At 39.7% G+C, this 26,857-nt stretch overlaps 1 protein-coding gene across 1 annotated transcript in view; it reads left to right on the top strand.

Moving 5' to 3' along the window:
• The window catches only part of parm1 (prostate androgen-regulated mucin-like protein 1), a 42,002-nt gene that overhangs the window by 2,632 nt on the left and 12,513 nt on the right, over positions 1–26,857 (top strand). The window contains exon 2 of the mRNA XM_028802277.2: positions 3,950–4,651. Coding sequence (XP_028658110.1) covers positions 3,950–4,651 — 702 coding nt within the window. The remainder of the gene's footprint in view (positions 1–3,949; positions 4,652–26,857) is intronic.

Genomic DNA, 26,857 nt, shown 5'->3' with positions numbered 1-26,857 from the left:
ATTATTACTGTCAAATAATAGATAGAATTTATATAATAATCTTAGAGTAGGAAGCAGTAGACTAAAAAAAAGAGCTTTGTACAACCTGAATGGAATATCAAATAGTTCTTCTAGAGAACTTTGGATTACAATGTTATCTCTCAATTATTATTAGAATATTACATAATGGAGTGAAGCATAGCTGTAAATTATCAATATATCAAGCAGCTCATCCAAAATGCAGCAATCGATCTCATCCATACATTATGAGCGACGGACCCAGTAGCAGTCTAAAGTGAACCTCTATTTCATATGTATACAGAATTAGTGACTTATCAGAAGACACTCGTAAATATCATCAATTACTGGGACACATTATTAGTAAATTAACTCCTAAAGACCTATATCTGTACAGAATGATAAGAATGAAAGTAGTACTTCTGTAATAAAAGGTCTCATTATATCGAAACTATAATATTTTTCAGCTGTTACATTTTAAATACAGAAAAGGGTTTTATTGTAATGTATTTTATGTATCATTAGGCTTTAAATAGTATCGGTAGATTTAAATTTACCACCTCACTAGTATCAAATTTAAACAAACTTTTACATATTTATGAGACTGATTATGAAATTGCTGTATTATCATCAAGTAGTAATTGTAGAAAATTTAAAACTAACACTTATACACACACATAGGCATATATATATATATGTAATTATCATATAAATATCAGAGTATCTATGTCAAATAGTACATGTACAATAAAAGAAAGCATCATAAATACTGTATATAGTTACTTTACAATATTACAGTATAGAGTACTGTGAATGCAAGCCTGCATTCAGTAATTAATTCATAAAGTTATTGGCATCAGGAATAATGTTTTACAAAGTTTAGTAAGTTTGATGTTTAATGCTAATGGTTATGCTGGAGGGAAGATTGGAATGTGAAGATAGTAAAGGCATACTTTGCTGTCTGAATCTATCTATCTATCTATCTATCTATCTATCTATCTATCTATCTATCTATCTATCTATCTATCTATCTATCTATCTATCTATCTATCTATCTATCTATCTATCTATCTATATATATTTCCTTTTTTATGGTATATAATATCTGCAAAGGTTGTTCATAGTCTATAAACATTAGAGCTTTAGTTTCTAAGTTTAGTTCAGTTTAGTTTATAAGCACTGCTTTTGGTGTAAATATTAGTTCATTCAATGCATGTATAGCTTGATATATAAACTACAGTATATTAATTCCTGGAAAATGATACGACAGATTAACTAAGAACATAGGAACACAAAAGGTGGCATCACTACTTTAGTTGTGATTAAAAAATTTTCCATTAATTATGTATCACTATGTTGTGTTAATTTCAGTTCTTCTCTGGAGCAGAATTTCTTATTCTTTGGGAATGTTAAGCAAATTTCTTTTCCTCCATGCACTCCTAACTTGTGTTAATAGAAGGAATGTATCACTTAGTGAAGCCACCATTGTATATCAGTGTTGTTTTCTAATAATAATAATAATAATAATAATAATAATAAAATATGGTTAGTTATCTTCATTGCTGTTTACATATTGTGTAAAGTAGATGAAGCCCAAGCCTAGCAGCACTAGGACTTTGGATGATAACAGCTCTTCAATGAATTCCAAGCCCAAAGAATACACATACATGTACTCAACCCAGGTCAATGTGGATTCTCAAATTGACTTGATATGCTAAATAATATTTGTGTGTGTAACAGTTCATAAGGTCTAGCATCCCATATAGCATTGGTGCCTGATCTATATTACTAAACCACAGTTTAATTTATGCACAGACGGCGGACTCACCGACGCACATGTGCACTGCGCCGCAGCGCCCCAGAGTCAAACCCAGCGGCTTCCCAGAGTCGGTAGGTGGCGCCCGAACAACACAACCTGTGAGCTCAACGATTTGTAATACAAAACCGAGCCCGTAGTTCCCAGAGTCAGTGCGTGGCGCCCAAACACCACAACCTGTAAACTACACCTGCTCTAATCCACTGTGCCAGCAGTCAGTGTGTGTAAGTTGGAGTATGTTTCCTAACAGTAAACAACTTCTACCTAACAACACAGCCACAGAACAACAAAGACGAGACCGCATGGATAAAAACAATACACGGAGGCTCCTATGACGCGCTTCAGACACACCAGAAGCAAAGACGTCACGGCTCCACAATGAAAGAGCTCAACTAACGGAAATACAAAACGAGCCCGTATGGATAAACACAATGAACGAACTCGCCCACAACGCGCTTCTGACACAGCAGAGGCAAAGGAGTCACGGCTCCAAATGGAAGGAGCTCAACGATTAGTAATACAAACACGAACCCTTATGGCTACGACCTGTACACAAGCCCATATGGATAAAAACAATGAACGAAGGCGCCCACACAAAGAAACCGCTTTAGTACAAATATGTTTATTTAACTAAATGAAAACTTTACCATGGCTCCGACCTGTGAACTAAACCTGAGGTAAAGCGTGCACGCCAAGTTGTACAGCCGCCCGAAAGCGACCGCTCAAACCACCACATATACCATGTTCGTTTAGTAATGTAGCCCTCCATGCCCAGATCCGCCGCCATGGTCACTTCAGCACGCGAATCCGCCGCCGTCAGCAACCGACTTTTCGCTGACGACACAGCCATAGAAAAACAAAAAAGAGACTGCATGGATAAAAACAATAAACGAAGGCGCCTACAACTGAGTCACAGCTACAAAAAGAAACCGCTTTAGTACAAATATGTTTATTTCATTAAATGAACTTTCCCAGGACGCACCCACCCTCCATGATATTTCATCCCTCCAAGTATCGGAGGGAACAGAAAGTGATTGCCATTCTTGGATTTGCGATTCTTTCGAGAATCGCGGGCTTGCTTGTTTTCTTACACTATGTAGCACTGGACCTGAATACAGGCACAAATTACAAATAGGCTCAAAAATACCAAACAGTTAACTTAAATGATGTAACCATGCAAAATTTAACACATAAATTAAGATCTTTTGAAATTAATTGTAATAGAGAATTAAGGAGCCTATCCCAGCAGCACTGGGCATAAGTGGGCATAAGGCTACAACAAACCATAGATGCTATGCCAGCAGATCTCAAGGCACAGTCACATACATAGCCTCACTCTTACGTTCCAGGCCAGTTAATATTCATCGGTGTACTTATTTTATGCTGGCTAACGGTATACAGTACTTGTGCAAAGTATAGACTAATTCATTTTCAAAGCACAAATACACGATGCTTTATGGCTTATCAGTTGCATTAACAGCAAATGGAAAGCAACTGAGTCTGAGACTCTTTTTCTTAAACTGATACTGTAAATTCCGTAAACATCCGTGAAGCTTTTTATTGAATTGTCAGTGTTTGTTATTTTTTTTTGTAGACCAGGGCACATTTCTGGTCTCACATAGCATAAAAGAGAGTTATTAATCACCTGGGATCTTGACCCATGACACATAATAGATTGAGTTATTTTCCCTTGAGGTTAGCAAGCCTGACTGACACTTTACCTTTGTTGCCCCATACTAGTCTGCCATCCTACTTATTATGAGGATCACCATTTTCTGTCTCCTTAATTTGGTTAAGCAAATACTTTCTTCATATTTTGATGCAGTTGCAAAAAATAAAAATATGGGATTTTAAATGCTCTGAGGAAGTACATATTGTGAAGTGCACATTTTATTGTTTATTTATAAGTATTGTATAGTATGATGAATCTAAAGGCTTTTGTGTGCCTTGTCTAATCCAATACAAATAATGAAATTAAATCAAACCTATAAAGAAGTTATGATTTGCTTTGCATTTTGAAAAATCTGGAAATAGTTTGTTAAGATCAAATGACTAATGTTCACAGTGGATTTTACCTATAATTGTTAAGTTGCTCAGACAATCACTTGTTGGTCTTTCTTTCTTTCTTTAATACAGCATTTGCATCAGATATTGCTAATCCACCAAATAGCAGCATATCACCAGTTGTCGCCACAACAAAGGGATATTCTTTAAAGAGCATCTCTGTTACATTGACTCATGAGATTACATCAAGTGGGACTAAAAATGATAACTTTAATGAGACAGAGGACAAGCCATCGTATAACACAACAACAACAACAAGTGTGACATCAACTACTGGAACAACAATAACAACTACAAAGCCAACATCTGATTTACCAATAATAGGAACAAAGGAACCACAAACCAGTGCAACAACAAAAATAACAAATGGGTCATTAAACAGTTTGACAACAATAGGAACAAAAGGAACATCAGCCAGTGCCACAATAACAGCAACTTGGACATCAGCCAATGCACCCACAACAGTTAGGACATCAGCTGATGTGACGTTATCAACAGTAAAGGGGCCTTCAACCAGTAAAACAATTTTAACCACAAAAGAGTCATCAACCAACATGACATCAACTGTAAATCGGACATCAGCCAAAGTGACAACAATAACAACAAATGGGACATCCACCAATGCGAAAACGATACCAATGACAGCATCACAGAAAACACCAACAGTAATGGCAGTGTCCTCGAAAACAGTTTTAACCTCACCTGTCTTTCATGCATCATCTGTCCTTACATCTTATCCATCTGAAAAGCTTCCACCCAACGCATTAAGTTCAGGTATTTCTCTTGCTCTTATCACTTCTGAAGAACATTTGTAATTAATTACAGTATATGACTTTAATAATAAGAGTTTAATTACAGAGTCATCAAAGTTAGGAAAAATAAAATCTAAGAATGACTGTTTATTGGAATGTATACATGAAAAGAGAAAAATGGCTAATGAAGTAAAAAAGTGTATTTGAAAAAATACTTAAACAAGCTGAAAAAGTACACCTGGCATAACATTTAGGTGTGACCTAATCAAAGACAGAAATATCTCATTTTTGTTTACTAAATATTGTTGTGACATTGAGTCAGTTCAAAACAACAGGAATAAAAGAATGCAATTCCAAGCATTTAAGTTCATGAAATGCATGTCGCTTAAGACAAGACCCAGGCAGACTTGTGGTGTCTGAATTGCTTTTACATACACTAGATTTCAATTAAATGATGTAGCATTATTAGTTTAAAAGTAGTGGAAGGTTAAACTGGAAGCACAGCTGTTTCATGCAGACAGACAATATGATGACAAAAAGTGCTTTTGTACTTTATGCAAACATATCCAAAGCGATGTAAATAGCAGAATAACTTATGTAATATGTCATCTATCCATTAATCCTTTATCAATTGTCATTAATTACTTTCAGTGTGTAAGGGGCGGGGTGGAGGGGGGTGTCACAATTTCCCACAGGGCTTGCTCATACAAGATAAATTAGATTCACCAGTTAGCCTAACATGTACACCTTTGGGATATAGTCAAAAAACTGAAATCCCCACAGAACACCACACCTCTGACATGGGGACATTGGGCAGTCCTAGCACGGATAGGGCCCCTTTGTATATATCATGATTTAAAAGTATAGTGGCTAGCAATTCAGTGTTCTGGAGATAGATTCTTTATTGAGTGCATTGTGGAGTTTACACAGCGTGACTGTTTGTGAATACATTTTCTGCAGCATTTTTCCATACACTGTTACACTGTTCTGACATGTATTCATTGTTTCCTGTGTTACACTTAAAGCCTATCATTTAGGACACTCAGAGGAAAGAAATATTTGACAAATGGTAATTAAACAGAGATAAAATAACATTTGCAAACCTATTAATCCAAGTCAGAGCCACTGAGGTGCTGTGGAATGAATTCTAGCAGAACTGGGTCCAAGACAGAAATCAACTCAGGACAGGGCACCAGTCCATTCCAAGAACAATTAACACTAAAAAAGAACTTGACTATCTTCTGCTCTTTTTCCACTACAGTCAACAATATTGTGCATGTGTGCCATTTTCAATTAGAGCTTCCACTATTTGAAAGGCAGAAAACATCGTATACATGTAACGAAAAGGATTCCTGGGCAACAGCTCATACAGTTTTGAGAGCCTTTATGCACATCACAGGCCTTGTAAAGTGAAAATATGAAGAATATTTTCTGTTTATAATCAGGCTACAATTTGTGGTTGGAGAAAGCTTATATCTAAGAAAGATATGTGATCCTTGGCAGACACACCAGAAATCCCATAGTACACACTTAAAAAAAAATCAAATAAATAGTCTAACTGTTGAGTAGAATTGTGTAGTCACATATTTTAGCCCATTTTATTGTATGGTATGCTCCCCTTGATGTCTGATCCATAGCAGGTATTTTAGTTGTTTCTGCAAACATGTAAGTCTTGCTTGAAAGTTGAAACAATAGTACACACTTAAAAAAAATTCAAATAAATAGTCTGTTCAGTAGAATTGTGTAGTCACATATTTTAGCCCATTTTATTGTATGGTATGCTCCCCTTGATGTCTGATCCATAGCAGGTATTTTAATTGTTTCTGCAAACATGTAAGTCTTGCTTGAAAGTTGAAACATAGTTGAAACACCATTCATACAAACTTAAAGCATACCATCAGAGCAATCACTTCTTGCACTTATGGTGGTTTTGCTGCTTCCACTCCCAGAATGTTCCTTTCTTTCATTATCTTGCTAAATACTATATTGCAAAGCGGCTGAAAGCGAAGAATTTAGAGCAGCAGTTTATCGGTCAGCCTCCCAAGTTTTCTGTGAGGTCAATCACATGTAAATGATATAAAGTCAAAGCACTTGAAAAAATTTGATGACTAACAGCTTGGTGTTCTGTTTCCAGTAGACCCACTTAACTGCATTTCATCAGCCATGGCACCTCCATTCTAGGCCTATGTTTACATACTGTTAGAAATATAGGAATTATTTTTTTGTGAAATAACAGCTTTGTGTTCTGTTTCCAGTAGACCCACTTAACTGCATTTCATCAGCCATGGCACCTCCATTCTAGGCCTATGTTTACATACTGTTAGAAATATAGAAATTATTTTTTTGTGAAAACGAATATATATAAGTAATAATAATAATAATAATAATATATAATATGAATATATTAATATATATATAATAATATATAAGTTTATATTGTGCTCTTATATCTTAGAGACCTGATTGTTTAAAATGTTTTGTTTTTGTGTTCACAAGTGTTACTGTATAAACAGTTTGAAATCAGTTCAATTTTTTTTTTCATCGGGCGCCTCCTGACTCACCAGTATTAGAAAACTCCAACATATGATATAGTGTTTGACTTGCCTTGAGGTCTAGTTATGCCAGACATCAAACCTTTTGTGGTTTCCCCCTATTTTTGGCACTCTAGACCTGAGAAACCTTCTTTTTTAGGCCATTTTTGGTTCATAATTTGTGAAGGAAATTACACCCTTATGATAAAGGGTAAACCAATGGGTGTCTTCAGTAAAAGTGATCTGAATAATTTAAAGTTGTTTACATCGCATCAACCAGCTCCAGAGGTCCCCTCCCATTGGGATACAACAGGTCAAAGTTACTGCTTTTTACAAAACTTTAAAAAATGGGGATCGGTAATATAGGTATGTTGAATGTTGTTTTATGCTATTTTGAGGTTGCTGATCATAATATTTTTGATATTTGCTTCATTAGCAGTGGTCCTTCTTAGAGCCACTCCCAGAAGGTTAAAAATTACATATTTCAAACCTAAGCATGTATTCTTTTAGACTATTTCAAGGTCAGAGATTACAAGTATAATGTTATTTTTGACTTTGGACCTTTACTTGGGATCTAGTCCTCTATGAACTTCTATCTGAGAGTGAAAAGAAGAAAATTTCTATTTTAAGTTCATTGATTACAAATATTTGATTTTTTATTATTGATCATTTACTAGGGATCTCTCTTAGAGGGTGAGATATGACAAATTTCTATTACAATCTTGAATAATTAGACTTTAAACATTTAAGTTGAAACACACATTTTAATTAATCAAATTTAGACACAACTATTCTTGTTTATTATGTATTTTACCTCATGAAATAAATCACTGCATTTCTAATGAATACCCCAAATTATGGTGGCTTACACTATTTCAAACTTTTTTCTATAATAAACTGTTGTCTTGCCATTTCATGCATTCCTTCTTTTACTGGACATACTTAGTTTTAAGGGCCAGTGCAATTATTTTGAAGTCCAAATTAAGTTGCGTTATTGAAATTATTTGATGAAGATGTGATGAATAAACAATAGTTTTCATTTTCCAAGGCTGCATCTCTTAGTTGAGGTCATCATTTTTAAAAGGTGTTACAATTTAACTTTACGCTCAAATACAATATCAATGTGCCTTTTGTATGCAGTGCATTGTAAAAGAATACAGGCCCACTGGATACTGCAATGTTTAAATGATTGTGAATTGCTGCCTGCCACATACAAGTCAGACAATTTGAGGTTATGTGTTGTAAAGAAACACAAGACAAAGCATAAAGGTTTGGGGTTTTGAGGCCCCGTATACTGCAAAGCAAATGTGTTTCTGTCAGTACTTTCAAACAGACACACAACAACAAAAAATGGCTGGCGGACAATTTATTGTGGAGGACAGGAAGTGATGTAAATGATGGGGTAGTCGTGGTGGTGGATGGGTAAATGACGTCATCAGGAGGGGACCAGAGGTGAGAAAAGAACCTGGAAGTGGGTGGAATCAACAGTCTTGCAGGTATGGTCATGGCGGCGGTGATTCGTTCTTTCTGGAGAGACAGAATAAGAGAGGCTAGTACCCTGCCATTGTCCCCTGGCACGACTTGTCGTGGTGCCTGTTGGGTCCTTAAGCCGCTCCCCATGCGCTCGTGTGTGACATGACCCCCCTTCAGCCCAGACCCACTGGGTTGGGCGGCCCGAACCAAGAGGTCATGAACCCGAGAGAGAGCATCAGCATTGGCCTGAAGGTTACCACGGCGATAAGTGATGGTGAACTTACATGGCTGCAAATCCAAAAACCACCTGGTGACCCGAGGATTCGAATCCCTGTGGTGGGCCATCCACTGGATGGTGGCATGGTCTGTCACCAGGGTGAATTCTCGACCCAGCAGGGAGTACCGCAGATGAGTTACCACCCACTTGATGGCCAAGGCTTCCCATTACCTGGTCTCCCAGTCCAACAGTTTCCGGCTCAGGTACAGCACAGAATGTTAGACACCATTGATGCTTTGGCTCAGCACAGCACCTAGACCTGTGTCCGAAGCATCGGTCTGGAGGAGAAAAGGAAGAGAAAAATCAGGAGTTCTCAATACAGGTGCCGTTGTTAGGGCTGTTTTTAAGTCGCAGAATGCCTGTTCTGCAACATCGTTCCACACCACATGTAAAGGGGCCTGTTTCTTTGTCAGATCCATCAAAGGGGCTGCTGTCTTGGAAAAATGAGGTACAAACCGGCAGTAGTAACTCATCAATCCCAAGAAGGCTTGCACCTGTTTTTTGACTATCGGACAGAGCCATTCAAGGATGTCCTTTATTTTAGAACTCTGTGGTTTCACCAGTCCTCCTCCCACCAGGTAGCCTAAATGCTTGGTTTCGTTCAACCCAAAATAATATTTTTGTGGATTGATCCGAAGCCCTGCCTTCGCTAGAATCAGGAGGACGGCGTAAACCTGAAACACATGTTCCTCCGAGGTGCCGGAATAAATGACAACGTCATCCAGGTTGGCAGCACAATAGGACTAGTGGGGCCTTAGCGCTCTATCTACCAGACGCTGAAAGGTTGCTGGCGCCCCGTGCAGTCCAAATAGGAGGACCTTGTATTGCCAGTGTCCACTAGGGGTGCTAAATGCCGTATTTTCTCTTGTGGATGCCGTTAAGGGAATTTGCCAGTATCCCTTTGTCATGTCAAGAGTAGTCAAATAACGGGCCATCCCCAGTCATTCGAGGAACTCGTCCACGCGGGGCATGGGGTAGGCATCAAATTTGGAGACCTGGTTGAGCCGTCGGAAGTCATTGCAGGACCTCCATGAACCGTCTGGCTTAGAAACGAGGACGATGGGACTAGACCAAAGACAGTGGCCTTCTTCAATGATGTCCATGTCCAACATGTGCTGGACCTCTAGTTCCACCTCAGCACGTTTCGCCTCCAGGAGGCGGTAGGGGTGTTCCCTGACTCCCACCCCTGGGTCCATCACTATGTCGTGCTGAATCAGTGAGGTGTGGCCTGGTGCTTCACTGACCACTTCCGGGACAGACAGGATTGCTCGTTCGAGCTCCTGCCGCTGGGAGAAAGTCAAATTGCGACCAAGGTTAAGGTCATTTGTTTTGGAGAAAAGGGAGAGGGTAGGGCCAGAAACGGGGTGATCAATCCCTGTCTTTCCACAGCTTCAGGAGGTTAACGTGTTATACCCTCTCGCTCGGCCGACGATTTGGTTGGTGTACCAAATAGTTCTCGAGCCCTTTCTCTCTTTCACCTCGTAAGGGCCAAGCCAACAGGCCAATAATTTGGAATGTGAAGTGGGCACAAGCACCATTACTCGGTCCCCTGGTTGAAACTTCCGCAGGGAGGTGTTTCTGTTGTAGTGCGCTGCTTGAGCCTTCGACATGTGATCTTTTAATAAAGGCCTAATTTTCTCCAATCTATCGTATAACTGTGCGATATACAGTTAGGTCCATAAATATTTGGGACAGAGACAACTTTTTTCTAATTTTGGTTCTCTACATTACCACAATGAATTTTAAATGAAAACAACTCCGATGCAGTTAAAGTGCAGACTTTCAGCTTTAATTCAGTGGGGTGAACAAAACGATTGCATACAAATGTGAGGCAACTAAAGCATTTTTTTTAACACAATCCCTTCATTTCAGGGGCTCAAAAGTAATTGGACAATTGACTCAAAGACTATTTCATGGGCAGGTGTGGGCAAGTCCGTCGTTATGTCATTATCAATTAAGCAGATAAAAGGCCTGGAGTTGATTTGAGGTGTGGTGCTTGCATGTGGAAGATTTTGCTGTGAACAGACAACATGCGGTCAAAGGAGCTCTCCATGCAGGTGAAAGAAGCCATCCTTAAGCTGCGAAAACAGAAAAAATCCATCGGAGAAATTGCTACAATATTACGAGTGGCAAAATCTACAGTTTGGTACATCCTGAGAAAGAAAGCAAGCACTGGTGAACTCAGCAACGCAAAAAGACCTGGATGTCCACGGAAGACAACAGTGGTGGATGATCACAGAATCATTTCCATGGTGAAGAGAATCCCCTTCACAACAGCCAACCAAGTGAACAACACTCTCCAGGGGGTAGGCGTATCGATATCCAAATCTACCATAAAGGGAAGACTGCATGAAAGTAAATACAGAGGGTGCACTGCAAGGTGCAAGCCACTCATAAGCCTCAAGAATAGAAAGGCTAGATTGGACTTTGCTAAAGAACATCTAAAAAAGCCAGCACAGTTCTGGAAAAACATTCTTTGGACAGATGAAACCAAGATCAACCTCAACCAGAATGATGGCAAGAAAAAAGTATGGAGAAGGCATGGAACAGCTCATTACAAAGCATACCACATCATCTGTAAAACACGGTGGAGGCACGCTTGGGCGTGCATGGCTGCCAGTGGCACTGGGACACTAGTGTTTATTGATGATGTGACACAGGACAGAAGCAGCCGAATGAACTCTGAGGTGTTCAGAGACATACTGTCTGCTCAAATCCAGCTAAATGCAGTCAAATTCATTGGGCGGCGTTTCATGATACAGATGGACAATGACCCAAAACATACAGCCAAAACAACCCAGGAGTTTACTAAAGCAAAGAAGTGGAAAATTCTTGAATGGCCAAGTCAGTCGCCTGATCTTAACCCAACTGAGCATGCATTTCACTTGTTGAAGACTGAACTTCGGACAGAAAGGCCCACAAACAAACAGCAACTGAAAGCCACTGCAGTAAAGGTCTGGCAGAGCATTAAAAAGGAGGAAACCCAACATCTGGTGATGTCCATGAGTTCAAGACTTGGGTTTTAGAAATGAACATTTTATTTCCAGTTATTTAATTTGTTCAATTACTTTTGAGCCCCTGAAATGAAGGGATTGTGTTAAAAAAATACTTTAGTTGCCTTACATTTTTATGCAATCGTTTTGTTCACCCCACTGAATTAAAGCTGAAAGTCTGCACTTCAACTGCATCTGAGTTGTTTCATTTAAAATTCATTATGGTAATGTACAGAACCAAAATTAGAAAAAAGTTGTCTCTGTCCAAATATTTATGGACCTAACTGTACTCTAATATGTTAGTGGAGGGAAGTGCCTCTCCTTCCGAACCTTCTTTTAGGATGTCCAAAATGCCCAGAGGCTGGCGTCCGTATAATAATTCAAAAGGGGAAAACCCTGTAGAGGCTTGTGGCACCTCCCGATAGGTGAAAAGTACCAGGGGTAACAGCTGGTCCCAGGTCCTACCGTCCGTGCTGACTACCTTGCGGAGCATCTGTTTAAGGGTTTGGTTAAATCTTTCTACCAACCTGTCCGTTTGAGGATGATAAACAGATGTTTTCAAGATGAGTAACTTGGCAACCTCCCTGAACGTATCCAAAGTAAAGGGCCTGCCCTGGTCCATAAGGACTTGTTTGGGTATGCCTAATCGGGAGAAAAGCCCTACCAATTCCCATGCGATATTTTTTGTATTGGCGGTTTGCAGGGGAACCGCTTCTGGGTACCGGGTTACATAATCGACCATAACTAATACATATTTATGGCCTCACATCGAAGGTTCCAGGGGTCCTACTAGATCAACACCGATGCTCTCAAATGGAATATCTATAAGGGGAATCGGAACCAGAGGAGCCTGATCCCTATGGAGTATCTGACGTAGCTGGCAAGTCGGGCAAAACTGACAGAAACGTCAGACCTCCTCATTGATTCCGGGCCAATAGAACTGGAGTTTTACCCGCTTCAGTATTTTTTCGGCCCTGAGATGGGCGCCTAAGAGGTGGGCGTGCGCTAGTTCACAAACCTCCCACCTGTAGGTCTGGGACTGGTACTAACAACAGTTTCCGCCTCTCACCTTCGTGTTCTGCAACTCGGTACAACAGATCATTTTCCAGAACGTCTACGGACACGGTGGCATTCCTGGCAAACTTCAGGGAATCATCATTCCACTGCTCTCTTTTAAATGACGCCAGCATGGAGCGAAACTGATACTCCATGCCGCTGAGTGGATCAGGTGGGCAGTCTGGGGCAGCGTCTGTCCGACCCGGAGCCTCACCCGGTTGCACTTCTGGGTCAAGGTCCATCGCCGAAGAAGACTCCGACCAGCTGTCCACGTCATCATCAGTTGCCAAAGAGCACCGCGTATGGAGCAGCAGAGAGGGCCCCTTTACCCTCCATAATTAGACCCAGGCTAGGTGTGGGAGTGGTTTTTGTTCTATTGCGGTTATTCTCCGACCAGTCTCGTCCCAGTGTAAGCTGAAAGGGGGGCTCAGGCAATACAGCAACGAGCAGTTGTTTCAGCCTCCCCCTCCAGGAGATGTAACACTTAGCCGACCTATTAGACCTGGTCTCTCCGTGTACACAAGTTACATCTGTTCTCTGTGCCACTGTAGCAGTAGAGCCCTTTGTCCACCTCTCGGACCCTCAGGTACCACTCCAGACACTGGATAAAAGTCCAAGACTTCTTTATTTTATAATTAAACTGTGCACAAAGCACCCTCCACTCCACACTACTCATAAACACAATACAATACAATAATCACTATCTCCTCCTCGCCCAGACACTTGCCACCCTACCTCCCAGCTCAGCTCAATGTACTGGGCTTCCCAGAGTCCTTTTATACACCCTGACCCGGAGGTGTTCCTGCCCAATCAGTCCACAGTTCCTTATTCCTTCCGGGTCAGGGTAAACAGTCCTTTTTGTTCAACCCGGGAGCACGTCGAATCTTCCTGTCACGTGACCATGACGTACTCCCGGGTTATAGGGCACATAAGAGCCTCCGAGTCCTCCTACAGGAACTCCTGGTGGCCCCCAAGGTATCCAGCAGGGCTGCGTATAAAAACTACATAGTCCATGAGTCCCTGCTGGAACTCGGGGCACGTCCACGCTGTCCGGAGAGCTCCTCCTGGCGGCCTGGGGGTGATGGCCGGAGTAAGAAGCCGGCAATCCACCACACCACCCATTGTCGCAGTAGAACATAACGGTGAGCAACAATGGTAATGTTAACTCCCGAAATCAAAGAGTGCCACCACCGGGTGCCCATTAAGCAACACCACTCCTGTATTAGGAACCGCCAAGGGATTAGACAGAGCACAGTATCTCTCTCCTTTGGCCCAAGTGCAGTCCATCGGCTCCAGGATGTTCAGAGGGCAGGTGGGAAGGAGGTGTACCACCTCGCCGCAATTGTAACAGCGTGGGGAGGTGGGCACCCTCTCTTTCGGTCTTGCCGGAAACTCTGCTGCAAGACGGGTGGGCTCAGGGGTGGCGACACATCCTTGTCGGACCCCTCAAGCAGTCTTCTCTGACCCCCCGAGTTGGGTTACTGCCAGTTGGCACTCCAGAACCTCCAAAAGACCGTTCATGTCCTTGTAAGGGTGCCTACAGACCTGCTGGGTGAGATATTCCGGCATGGTGTTGACCAACCCCTCACAGGCTACCTGCTCAACTACCTGACGGGCCTGGTTGACATCTGGCCTTAGCCAGCGCCCGAACACGAATGCCTGAGCTCTCACCGGGCTGTGGAGGTCAAATTTCCATAGCCACCATTCCCTCGCCTGCTGGCCCGAGGTTATGCCGTAGCGCTTAAAGATCTCGGTCTTAAGGAGGTCGTATTGGGCGGTTTCCTCCTCGGGGAGATCATGATAGGTGTGCTGCACGCACCCCTTCAAGTACGGCGCCAGTATGGATGCCCATTCTGCCTTTGGCCACTGGTTTCGAGAAGCAGTCCTCTCGAAGACCGACATGTATGACTCAATATGTATCCGCCTCACAGAGTGGAACGATAGGAGGTGGTGGGAGCCGAGTGGGCTCCGGCTTCACTGCTTCTGCCGCTGCCAGCCATCTCCGGGTCTCGGTCAACTCTGCCTTCATGGCGGTCTGGTCTACCTTCACAGCCTGCAGCTCGTTGGCCATGGTGGTCAGGACCACATTCAGGTCTTGCCCTTCTGTCATTTTCGGGCTTAATCCTGCCTACTACGCCACTGTAAAGAAACACAAGACAAAGCATAAAGGTTTGGGGTTTTGAGGCCCCGTATACTGCAAAGCAAATTGGTTTCCGTCAGTACTTTCATACAGACACACAACAACAACAAATAAAATTTATAGCGGAGGACAGGAAGTGATGTAAATGATGGGGTAGTCGTGGTGGTGGATGGGTGAATGACGTCATCAGGAGGGGACCAGAGGTAAGAAAGGAACCCAGAAGTGGGTGGAATCAACAGTCTTCCGGGTATGGTCATGGCGGCGGTGCTTTGTTTTTTCTGGAGAGACAGAATAAGTGAGGTTAGTACCCCACCATTGTTCCCTGGCACGACTTGTCGCGGTGCCCGTCAGGTCCTTAAGTGCGTGACAGTGTATTCAGTTTAGTTTCAATTATTACCATTTTACTTTGTAGCACAATGAAAAGTATTTGTTGTCAGTCTTGAAAACATCAACATATAGCCACATTATAGTACATAGTGCAACAGTGCAGCAGACTTGTTGCATTGCAAACTCTCTAGTGGTAAGTTAACACTTAAACTGTACATATAGAAACTGTTTCCATGTATACACTTTTAAATGTTATTTTAACAGTACAAACGTCAATTTAAAACTGATGGATTTGCTGTGTGCCATAAATATCAATACATATGCAACAAAATCAAAACAAAAGTAAATGCCATAGTTTAACTATAAGCTGTGTGGATGTGGCAGTTGCATCGGGGCTCATGAGTATGTGGGGTCCATGATGACAGTTATTATTTTGTAAGGCTTTATTATTCTCATGCTTGCTTACTTGACATCAGAATGAATAAGTTAATAGTGTTATTTCCACAGTGCCATAAAACATAATTATGACTATCGATCTTTTATGTACCTTAGCTTATATGCTTGACATTTGTTATTGATGGTGGTCATTTTTAATTGGATTAAATTCAATTCCAAATCAGAAGGATTAGCTTATTTATATTTTTTGTGCTAGAGCCCATCAAATTCGTTTCCTGACACTTTGTAAATGTACAACAGAACAAATAACAACCAGACAGTCCAAGTCCAAGCAGGGGAACTGCAGAATGGCCAGGAATGTGATAAAGTTTTATCAGCTGATCTTTCAGGAAAGTAAAATATGTTCCTAATATGCATTATTTTCTTAAAAATTAGACACACTTATCTTTACATTTCAGCCAATCTACAAATATTTATTCTTTGGTCTTTATTATTTTGTGAAACAGGTACAAATGGGTTTGGCAGTAAACTTCAGTATTTTTTTTTCTTGTAATTTGTGCAGTCAATTCACTTACATACAGACCAGCCAGGTGGCTTAATAACACTTAACAATTTTTTTCTTTAATGCTAAAATGTTCCTTTTCCTTAATGGAATGAAATCTTCCACATTAGTTGTATTGTAATTTCAATTATTAGTAAAAGTTGCCAGTCCTCTTAAAGAGCTATTTATAAGCCTAGAGTCAAGGGCAATGACAGAGGAATTAAGAGCAAGGCCAAGAATGAGAGATCCACATAATGAAATGTGTATCTTAGAAGCAGACTAAAATTAGGAATACATGTGCAGGGAGTTCCACATAATCAAAGCAGAAGATTGTGGTTTGCAGAAGAACACATAATGTGTACAATGTGGAAAGTAAAGAATATGTTTGAGACAATTATTGCTGATAAGCAATGTTTAATGGTGTTAATGGCACCTTTGGGGCAATTGCAGTCTACAATGTGACACTGGGAGGAACAGTGTGCAGCTTGTCCCATATTGAATAAAGGTATGGGAACCTAGGAAAAAGGAGAGGGAGAACGGCAGTCTGGAAGGAAACTGTCAGTGGATGGGGCCTTAGTGCCTGTGCTGGGTTAGTTTAGTTCTGAATTAGCTTTATTTAATTACTTTGAGTCTAGTGTCTCCCCTTGAACCTTGGTTATTCAATTTCTACTATTCTTTTTAAAATCTGACAGAGGGCTTGCTTAATAACACTTGATGGTCACAACACAACTTTTACATACTTTATAAATGTGAATGTTTTTTGTCCAGTGGAGTTTTTAGACCCTTTAGTCTTCACATGACATTGTTCCTGCCAGAATCTTAGTTCCTGTGTATGTGATTTAGGGGTGGGCGGTATGACCAAAATTTTATATCACGGTATTTTTCTAAATTATCCCGGTTTCATGGTATTCAACGGTATTTTTTTCCCATGCATGAGTTGATGTTAACCACATTTTCCATGCAGTTACTGGCTAAGAATAACCTATTCCACTGTCAAGTGCATTGTACGTTGTACAAAAAAAAAACATTTTAATGTGCACACAAGTATTAATACAGGTTTGCATGGCCCCATAAAGTGATAGTTTTCAAGGGGGTGGCACTAATGAAGAGAAGGAATCACATTGAATGACAGATGCAGTCAAAATATAGAACCTTTTTATTGAACAAATTTTGCAAAAACTTAAACTATAATTTTGACAACATATTTTCAACCATCCAAAGAGCCATTTAGACTTAGAAAAATATCCAGAAGTGCTTGTCAAAAGTTGTATTGCACTGAACATGTCTTAGAAAAGGAATAAATAGTAAATATTTTTTGTAAAACAACTACACTTTCTGTTAATGTTAACCATCTCTGTCCACCGACATGTTAAAGTGACTTTTTAAACAACTTTACCATCATTAAACTGCATAATATTTAAACTAATAAATAATAACAATAAAATAAATTATAGTATTATTACTGATAGTTGCACTATTACTTCAAGGCTTCAAGTCCAGGTGCATTACACAGTATTCACCAAATTAAAATAAAATAAAATAAAAAGTGCAATCTTGGTGATGACATCTTTACCAACTGAACCATCATTTAGGCAAACTGCATTAATATGGACCTTGCTTCAAGCTAAGCTATATGCATAAATAATAAAACTAAAACTTTCATTTATAATGCTATTTGTGGTATAGCCCTACAGAATCGGATTAGGGCCACGGTGAAGAAAAAAAATACGGACATGGGGAAGAAAAAATCAAACTATATGTTGAGAATAAACTCAACATTTCCACTTTATTCTCACCGTTTATGTCCAGATTAAAGTCGACATTTCCATTTTATTCTCATAGTTTACTTTATAATTAAAGTAGAATGTCGTAAACTAAACTTCATCCTAAAATCATTGTTTAATTTACTAGATTTTCTCAAACCCCGTCATAAGTTAATGTAGCACATTAAATGCTTTGTGTTAAGTGTTCCCCGACCCAGTTGTTAATCACTACGCTTCTTAAACTGACTTCTCCTGCACTAAGAGGAGACAGCGATCATCATACAGAATCCATTCACTTCATGATATTCCTGATCTCTGAAAATTTAGAATGCTAAGATAAATACTTGATATCATTTTCATGATGAAATGAATTAAAGCAGGTATTAAACATGCACGGTGGTGAGGCGGTAGTGCTGCTCCCTCGCAGTAAGGGGTCCCCAGGTGTATGTTCAGTGTAGAGAACTTTATGGCAGGTGTGACGAGGCTCCAAAAAACTGGATGTATGAATGGGTATCGCACAGGTTTAACTTAAATATTGTGTAAATGTTGGGTTTGTGATCTGGTGGTCGGAGACACTAACACAGAATTCAATGGATGTTCTTCTGAGCAGGCTTTCTTTATTCCACGCGTGCTGTCTCTATCTGACGTACCAAAACCCCAATTCCTATCTTTCATTTTTCTTTCTCCACATAACCAATCACCACACGATAAACGTCTTTGTGAAATTAAAACTAGTTATAAACTTAGCCCACGGAGTGTTCAGAACTTTAAAAATATCTTCGTTATACATGTTTAATTATACCATCCATTCAGGGTGGCGTCCATCCCTGAACGAGTCGCCAGCACATCGCAGGGTGAATACGAGCAAAACATACACTAGCAGGGTCAATATAGTATAACAAAACCCCACATTCTACATGACTTTGAAAGGAAACTGAAGTAAACCCACCAGAAAAACATGCAAATGCAAGGCAGGGTGCACCCAAGACACCCTTGCTGCAAGGCAGCAGTGCAACCTCCATGCCGCGGTGCCCCCACATGATTAATACATGCTTTAATGCATTTCACCATGAAAATTATATCAAGTATTTATCTTAGAATTCTAAATGTTCAGAGAGCAGGAATATCATGAAGTGAATGTATTCTGTGCGGTGATCGCTGCCGGGGCCTCCTCTTAGTGCAAGAGGAAGTCAGTTTAAGAAGCTCGGGGAACACTTAACACAAAGCATTTAATGTGCTATATAACTTATGACGGGGTTTGAGAAAATCTAGTAAATTAAATATTCATTTTACGATGAAGTTTAGTTTACGATGTTCTACTTTAATGACAAAGTACGAGAATAAAGTCAACATGTCGACTTTAATCTTGACATAAATGGCGAGAATAAAGTAGAAATGTTGAGAATAAAGTCAACATGGCGACTTTATTCTCGTCATAAGCGTCGAGATTAAAGTCAACATGTTGTCACACTATTACACAGTACCCAGGTACATTACACTGTATTGAAAACAAATAAAACAAGTACAACTTGGCTTGCAGTATTATCCATCCAGTAGTATAGAAACAGTATTCACACATTTGAACATAATGGTCCACATCTGACCTTTTTAAAACCAAAGTATCTCCAGACAACGGACGTGACTCCTTTTTTTTGGCAAAAGTTCTTCTGTGTCATCATGTTCAACTTTATCGTCAGCTACAGCTTCAGTTTCGGAATGTTCTCTGTCCATTTTCACCGTGCAATACCTACACTACCACACCTATTTAGCGGTGTAGCAGTGAAAAAGAGCCCCCATGCAACACGTCTGTGTTTAGTGGTGTAGCAGTGAAAAAGGTCCCCACTTGAACAGTTTCCAGCTGTGCCACGTTCCGAATGTCGTTTAGGCAATTTAAACCGGTGTTGCGGTATAAGAAAAATCCATATCATAACAAAAACAAAAAACGGTTTTCTGTATGAACCGGTATACCGCCCAGCACTAACCTGATTGATAACTGACTTTGTTTCATGATGTACTGTATATATCCATTCCTAATGTTCATCTCATATTTTTGATCCTGCCTTTAAATTCATGTTTGCTTGCACAATTTAAAAATCGAGCGTGGTCTCCCCTAGACTTGCAGATAACCGCAAGACAATGATTATATTATTACATTATGTACTTTAGAGAACCATCAACAACAAATCAAATAAAATTAATTATATATTCAACAATTATTATTATTAAAGTAAAGTTGCAGCTGCATGAATAAAAAAGTACCACTTCCGGTTAGTGGAAATAGCTCAAAAGTTGAAAGAAATCTAAATTTTGTACCTAATACTTGTATGCAAAATTTGGTTTACCTAATTGAAAGCTTACTCAAGTTAATGTGTTTACATACACATACACACAGACAGACACCCACACATAATTCCAAAAATGGCATTTTCGGACTCAGGGAGGTCTAAAACGTCGAGATTCATCAAATTCTCAAAATTGAATTTTTCAACAATTACATTACTTTCCCTACGAGAAAGTAAATCAGACTCAGGGAGGTCTAAAACGTCTAGATTCATCAAAATCTCGAGGTGAAATTTTTGGATGATTACAATATACTTTGGATGATTCCCTATACTTTGTAAATGAGAAACTAAAAAACTTAGTGAAAATCAATACAAATTGGGTTTATTATAATTCACTGAAGTAAAGTCAGATTTTAGAATGGCAATTAGTACATTAAATATTAGTACAATTTCAGAAATGCAATTTATCTGTACCAAGAATCCTTTAAGACATCTGGGGTTTCCTTTTCTTATTTTGTACCCAATGTGTATTCATATTCTAATGCACTCCACTAGACACATTCAACAAAATTACATATTTCCCATACATATACACTGTAAGCATTAAATCAACTTGCATAAATATTACACTACAATAATTCAGCTTCATTACAACAAACGGAAATGGTAATTTCAAGTCTGAGAGTCAATGTTCTACTGAAGAATGCTCTGGACATGGGAACATTTTGTTAAATTTAGATGCTCTCTTCTGAATTGTGTAAAGAACTAAGGGGAGCCTGGAGATAATATAAGTCACACACTTTGCAATTCAGTGGAAGATAGAATAAATAATGTGCATTAATTCTCCAGTAATTGACCAAGACAAAATATATCACTGCTCAAAGTTTACTCTTGCATATAAAACTAGAATATTAACTTAATAAGTCAATAGTCTCTCTCCCTTTGCTCTGTTGGGCCCTTGAGCAAGGCCCTTAACCTGCAATTGCTGAGCGCTTTGAGTAGTGAGAAAAGCGCTATATAAATGCAAAGAATTATTATTATTATTACCAGTCATACTGCCAACATTCAAAGTTCCTACCCTCAGTTCCACTCTCTTTACCTTCCTCCTCTCCTCTTTCCTCCAGACACATCTCCCCCCTCTTCTTCTCCTTCTTTGGCCAACAGTAGCCCAATTTCTGCCAGCACCCTGTTTGCTAACAGTACTGGTGGTGGTCGTTGTTAACCTGGGACTCAACCAATCCGGTATGGAAATCTGTATTGTTGTTCGCATGTTGATCTGGCAAAATTTTACACTGGATGCCCTTCCTAACGTAACCCTCCCCATTTATCTGGGCTTGGGACCGGCAGGAAGAAACACACTGGTTTGTGCATCCCCTGTGGTTGGGTTTAATAAGTCATTAGTACTTTTCATTATTCATAGTGGCTCTAGAGTACAGTAGATTCTAGTTGGCAAGGCAGTGTTCTGTTAGTTTTCCCTGAGATCAAATACCATAAGGTACCAACAAAAATTACTTATCTCTGCTTGTGGAAAAAATGACACCACATGTATCAGAACTCAAATAACAAGGGACACCAAGACCATGACATCACTGTGTTTGGCACAGGGACAATTCTCTGACCCCTCACAGGCCAAAAGATTTGACTTAATCCCAGAGTTTGTCTTCTCCAGTTACCAATCAACTTTTATGGCTGGGCTCATTCTAGTGTTTCAGTAATTAGGCTCTTTAGAATCTCCAGCAATATTTTGTGCATGCAGCATACGAATAATTTTAGGACAATATATAACTTGTGATCTCAAGATATTACTTGAGCCCATAAAAACTTGTTTACACAAGATTGAAAAGACACCACTTTTTGGGGTTTCAGGGGCTCCATGTCAGATAGCTTAAGAACAGGGAAAAAAAAGTTTACATCAACATGCTACTTTAAATTTGAAAGCAAATTCTTGAAAGCAGAGACTTCATTAGATGCTGGCAGGCCCAGAAGACACTGCCTTAATTTCACCTTTGCATTTTGCAAATTTGAACATAGTATTCAAAAACAACCACAGGGAAAATGCACATTTAGTTTCAGTGTCTTAAAAGTGAGTGGGAAGCATGGGAACAACCTGCCAAATGAGCAGAGGAAGGCACACGACAGCGCTATTATTTTTGAATGATATACGCCATTCTATTGGCTTTGTCTGAGCAATGCTAAAGTATAACCTACATCAACAACACATCTGATAGGTCTATTTTCATCCATCCATCCATTTTCCAACCCACTGAATCCGAACACAGGGTCACGGGGGTCTGCTGGAGCCAATCCCAGCCAACACAGGGCACAAGACAGGAACCAATCCCGGGAAGGGTGCCAACCCACCGCAGGACACACACACAAACACACCCACTCACCAAGCACACACTAGGGCCAATTCAGAATCGCCAATCCACCTAACCTGCATGTCTTTGGACTGTGGGAGGAAACCAGAGCGCCTGGAAGAAACCCACGCAGACACGGGGAGAACATGCATACTCCACGCAGGGAGGACCCGGGAAGCGAACCTGGGTCTCCTAACTGCAAGGCATAGGTCTATTTTATGAATTTATAATATTTTGGTCTGTGTAACAACTAACAAGGATTTGCAGGAAAATGTAAGAAAGTAAAGAGTATGCTACTTGACCTAAAATTTTGTGAGGTAAAAGTAAAAGTAGCCTTAAATGAAATTTAATAAAGTAAAGTACAAATAGCTGAAAAATGTACTTAAGTAAAAAACAAAGTAGTAGTACTTATTTATTTTACACCTCTGTCAATGAAGCATCCTGTAAATAAAAATGCGGAAGAGTGGAAAGTGTAATTGTGCCTGAATACTGAGGAATTTTCAGAACCAACAGTTTGTATAGAACCAAATCATTGTCTTTCCAAAAATTTTCTTGTTACTATTACTTTTTCTTGGGCCTTTGAATGAGGCTGGGATTAATTGGTGAACATTTTCTGAATCATCTCTTGAACATGTTCTGTGTTTATAACACACTAGCTGTGTAAGCCCATGCGGTAAAAAGCTGGGATCCTAGAAACTATTGAAATCATCAGAAAAAAACCTGAAATGTAGAGATGTCGGGTAATTGAAAGGAACTACTCTGGGCATCTGTCTTCTAGGAGGATTTGTTTTCCCGACGTGCTTGCATTGTTTGTGCATTAGTGGCAGGAGGAAAAGTAAAAGGGATACCGTATGTTTTGCAGATGTTAGCGACTAAGAGACTTTGTCTTTCTTCTGAGGTTAAGTTTTGCTGATGTGCTGACCTCGCTTGTGTTATTAGTGGCTGAATGAGTTTTCTGTTTCTTCAGGGGTGGAGCCCTTACCCCGACTCCACCTCTCACTTCCGGGCCAGACAGACACACACACTTCCACACATAGACGTTTATACTGTATATAAGATATACTATGCTTTGTGGAACTCATTTGTGTTCTGTTTTTATTTGGTGCAACACACCACAATGCAGTGGTTTTAGAGTACCAGGAAGCCACAACTTAAAGGGAGGGTATTGCAGTGCTTTGCCTTCGTCTCTAGAAACCATATGCCTCCACCATATGCAGTTAAGTGATGATGGCAGTTATTGTTTCTTTATTTGAGACTGGTTGAGCTTTATATATTATAATTTACATTAATTCAATGAATTTCATTGGTGAAGTCACACAAATAAAATACATATATTTATCACTTTAGAGTATCCCACAGCTTGTGTATTTTGTCTGAAGTCTGTGGGTCCTGGTCTTGATTAAGTAAAGCCATTTACCATGTGGATGGAGTGTGAACAGTGTGGTAGAAGAGTGAAAAGATTAAGCTTTCAAAATCATGCATGTCATAACTTGTGGGTAAGTACTTTTATGTAGTGAATAGATTTTGGGAAATGGGCAAATAAGATCTTAATGGCTTTAAGGTTCAGCCTGGAGAAGAAGAGTGAGTCCAGAGTGAGGAGTTCTCAACTAATGATAGCAGAAGTGGTGCACACAGTCCTCTCTTTCTGTTTTTTGTCCTCAGCAGCAATTTTGCCATACCCAACTCTTATTTGTCATTTGCTTACTTAAGATAGAGCCTGACTCTGACTCATTACTCAGTAATTCTGTAAACAAATTTTTTGTTTTCTAATTATTTTGCTAGCTGTCTTCTGTTTTGGACATTTTCTTAATAACTTTTAACTTTGATTTTTACTTTTTTCTGGGTTTTTGTCCATTCCATGTTTTTAAATTTTATGAATGCACTGACTATGCTTTTGTGTCCTGTTTTTGAGCAATTAGGTACTGACCTTAGTTTATTCTGTGATGACTTTGAGTCTTCCAACTACACATTTCACATTCTCGAGCCAACCTAAAAATAATGCAAGGTAGAATATCTCATTTCCTATGCTAGCATTAGTCCTCCATGTTCATTTAACCCTAGAGGCCCAATTATTTGGAAAAATGAATTGATGCTAGGGAGTAAAGACTCACTTCAGATATTTGACATCATTTTACAGTGGCCTGATACTTACTTATGTGCCTATTGATAATAACAGTGTACATTTCTCTTAGCAGAAAGAAAGATTATAAACTGAAAACCCAATGGTGTGAAATACAGAGGAGCCTAGTTAGCTTAGCTCCCAACTCATTTGGGGGTTTACTCTGTTATAAATTAAATGGTCACCATAAATCTGTGCTACTTGTGTATTAGCTATCAATCTGATGAAGCAACAGCTGCTCGTAGCATAAACTGGCACTTTTAATTTTTAAGAATCCAAGCAATACTGTAGTTTTCTTAATTTTTTCATGGTAGGTAGGCTTTTTGTTTGAAATGTGCGTATTTTCCCTTCTCTGATTTAAGTGTTATTTCCCAATTTTCTGGGTTCCTTCCACTATTTGAACAAATACATTTAGCAGAAATGAAAGAAAGAATTTAGTGGATAAATTATGTTTCTTCTGACAAAATGATACCCATGTTAGGGTGGTGGCTGCCAAACCACAGATTAAATAGGTATAAACCTACCAATAGGTTTGGCAGTAGTTTTTCAAGCTAGTCTGCTCAGGAAATTCTTTTTTAATAAGTATTTCAGTAAATTATTCCACCTATTATAAACATGACATTGCTTCAAAAGTGGGTCAGAGTCTCTTAGGTGCTTACAGTTGTGTTAGTTATCATTCATCCATTTTTACGGCCTCTTCATTCCAGTTAGCATTCCAATTGCTTAACTCTACAGGGTGCAGCCACACTGTCCAGTCTGCTTGTTCTTCTATGTCAGTGTGAGTTTTCTCCAAGCATTCCAGTTTCCTCACCCATCTCAAAACGTTTTAAGTTTATTTGTGACTCTAATTTGGTCTTGTATGACCAAGTGAGGGTCTGTGTATGAATGACTGTCTTAACAATAGGCCGTTATCACATACAAGGTTGATTCCAGTGTCATGCCCTAAGAATCCCAGGCTGTGGTGGAAGTAGGTAAGAAAATAGATGAAACGAAACTCCAGAGAGTTGACACTTAATAGAGAAACAAATAACTTCTCCTTTATGTTGTTGTAGCTTACACCATAGTGTTTTTGAGCTAAATATTACCAAATAAGCTGTTGCAAAGACGACCTTTTATTTTACTGTTCACTGTAAGCACTTTCATTTTATTATAGTAGGTGTTATGTTTTGTACTTTCAGATCAATTGTCTGTACTTTCAGAGAACATTATAGCTTACATTTTTATATATTGTTTTGCTGTATGGAACAATTTGTACACTAGACTCCAATTAAGTCATTGAACAGCACAAGTCTTCTGACATTTTAATATATTTACATATGCACATAACATTCTATTCAAGCTGATGGATGGGCTGCACATGCTGTTTTTACAGTGTTTAAACAGATGACAAACATAATACAGTATTAAGTTTGAGCACATTATTCATTTAATCAGAAAAAGACTTTAACATTCAAATAAATATGAGGTTTATCAGCTAGTTTGGTCTAGTGAATAACCATTTGACCCACAATGCTCTGGACCTATTTTTGAGGCACTTATCATTCCTGTACTTCAAGTGAATAAATTTGTAACATATATGTTGTATCATGGGCGGCACGGTGGCGCAGTGGGTAGCGCTGCTGCCTCGCAGTTGGGAGACCTGAGGACCTGGGTTTGCTTCCCGGGTCCTCCCTGTGTGGAGTTTGCATGTTCTCCCCATGTCTGCGTGGGTTTCCTCCGGGCGCTCCGGTTTCCTCCCGCAGTCCAAAGACATGCAGGGTAGGTGGATTGCCGATTCTTAATTGGCCCTAGTGTGTGCTTGGTGTGTGGGTGTGTTTGTGTGTGTCCTGCGGTGGGTTGGCACCCTGCCCAGGATTGGTTCCTGCCTTGTGCCCTGTGTTGGCTGGGATTGGCTCCAGCAGACCCCCGTGACCCTGTGTTCGGATTCAGCGGGTTGGATAATGGATAGATGGATGGATGTTGTATCATTC

This window comes from Erpetoichthys calabaricus, chromosome 5 (assembly GCF_900747795.2).
Source record: "Erpetoichthys calabaricus chromosome 5, fErpCal1.3, whole genome shotgun sequence".
In the NCBI taxonomy this organism is placed as follows: domain Eukaryota; kingdom Metazoa; phylum Chordata; class Cladistia; order Polypteriformes; family Polypteridae; genus Erpetoichthys; species Erpetoichthys calabaricus.
Note: the sequence above shows the minus strand (reverse complement) of the source record. Positions and strands in the feature narration are given on the sequence as shown.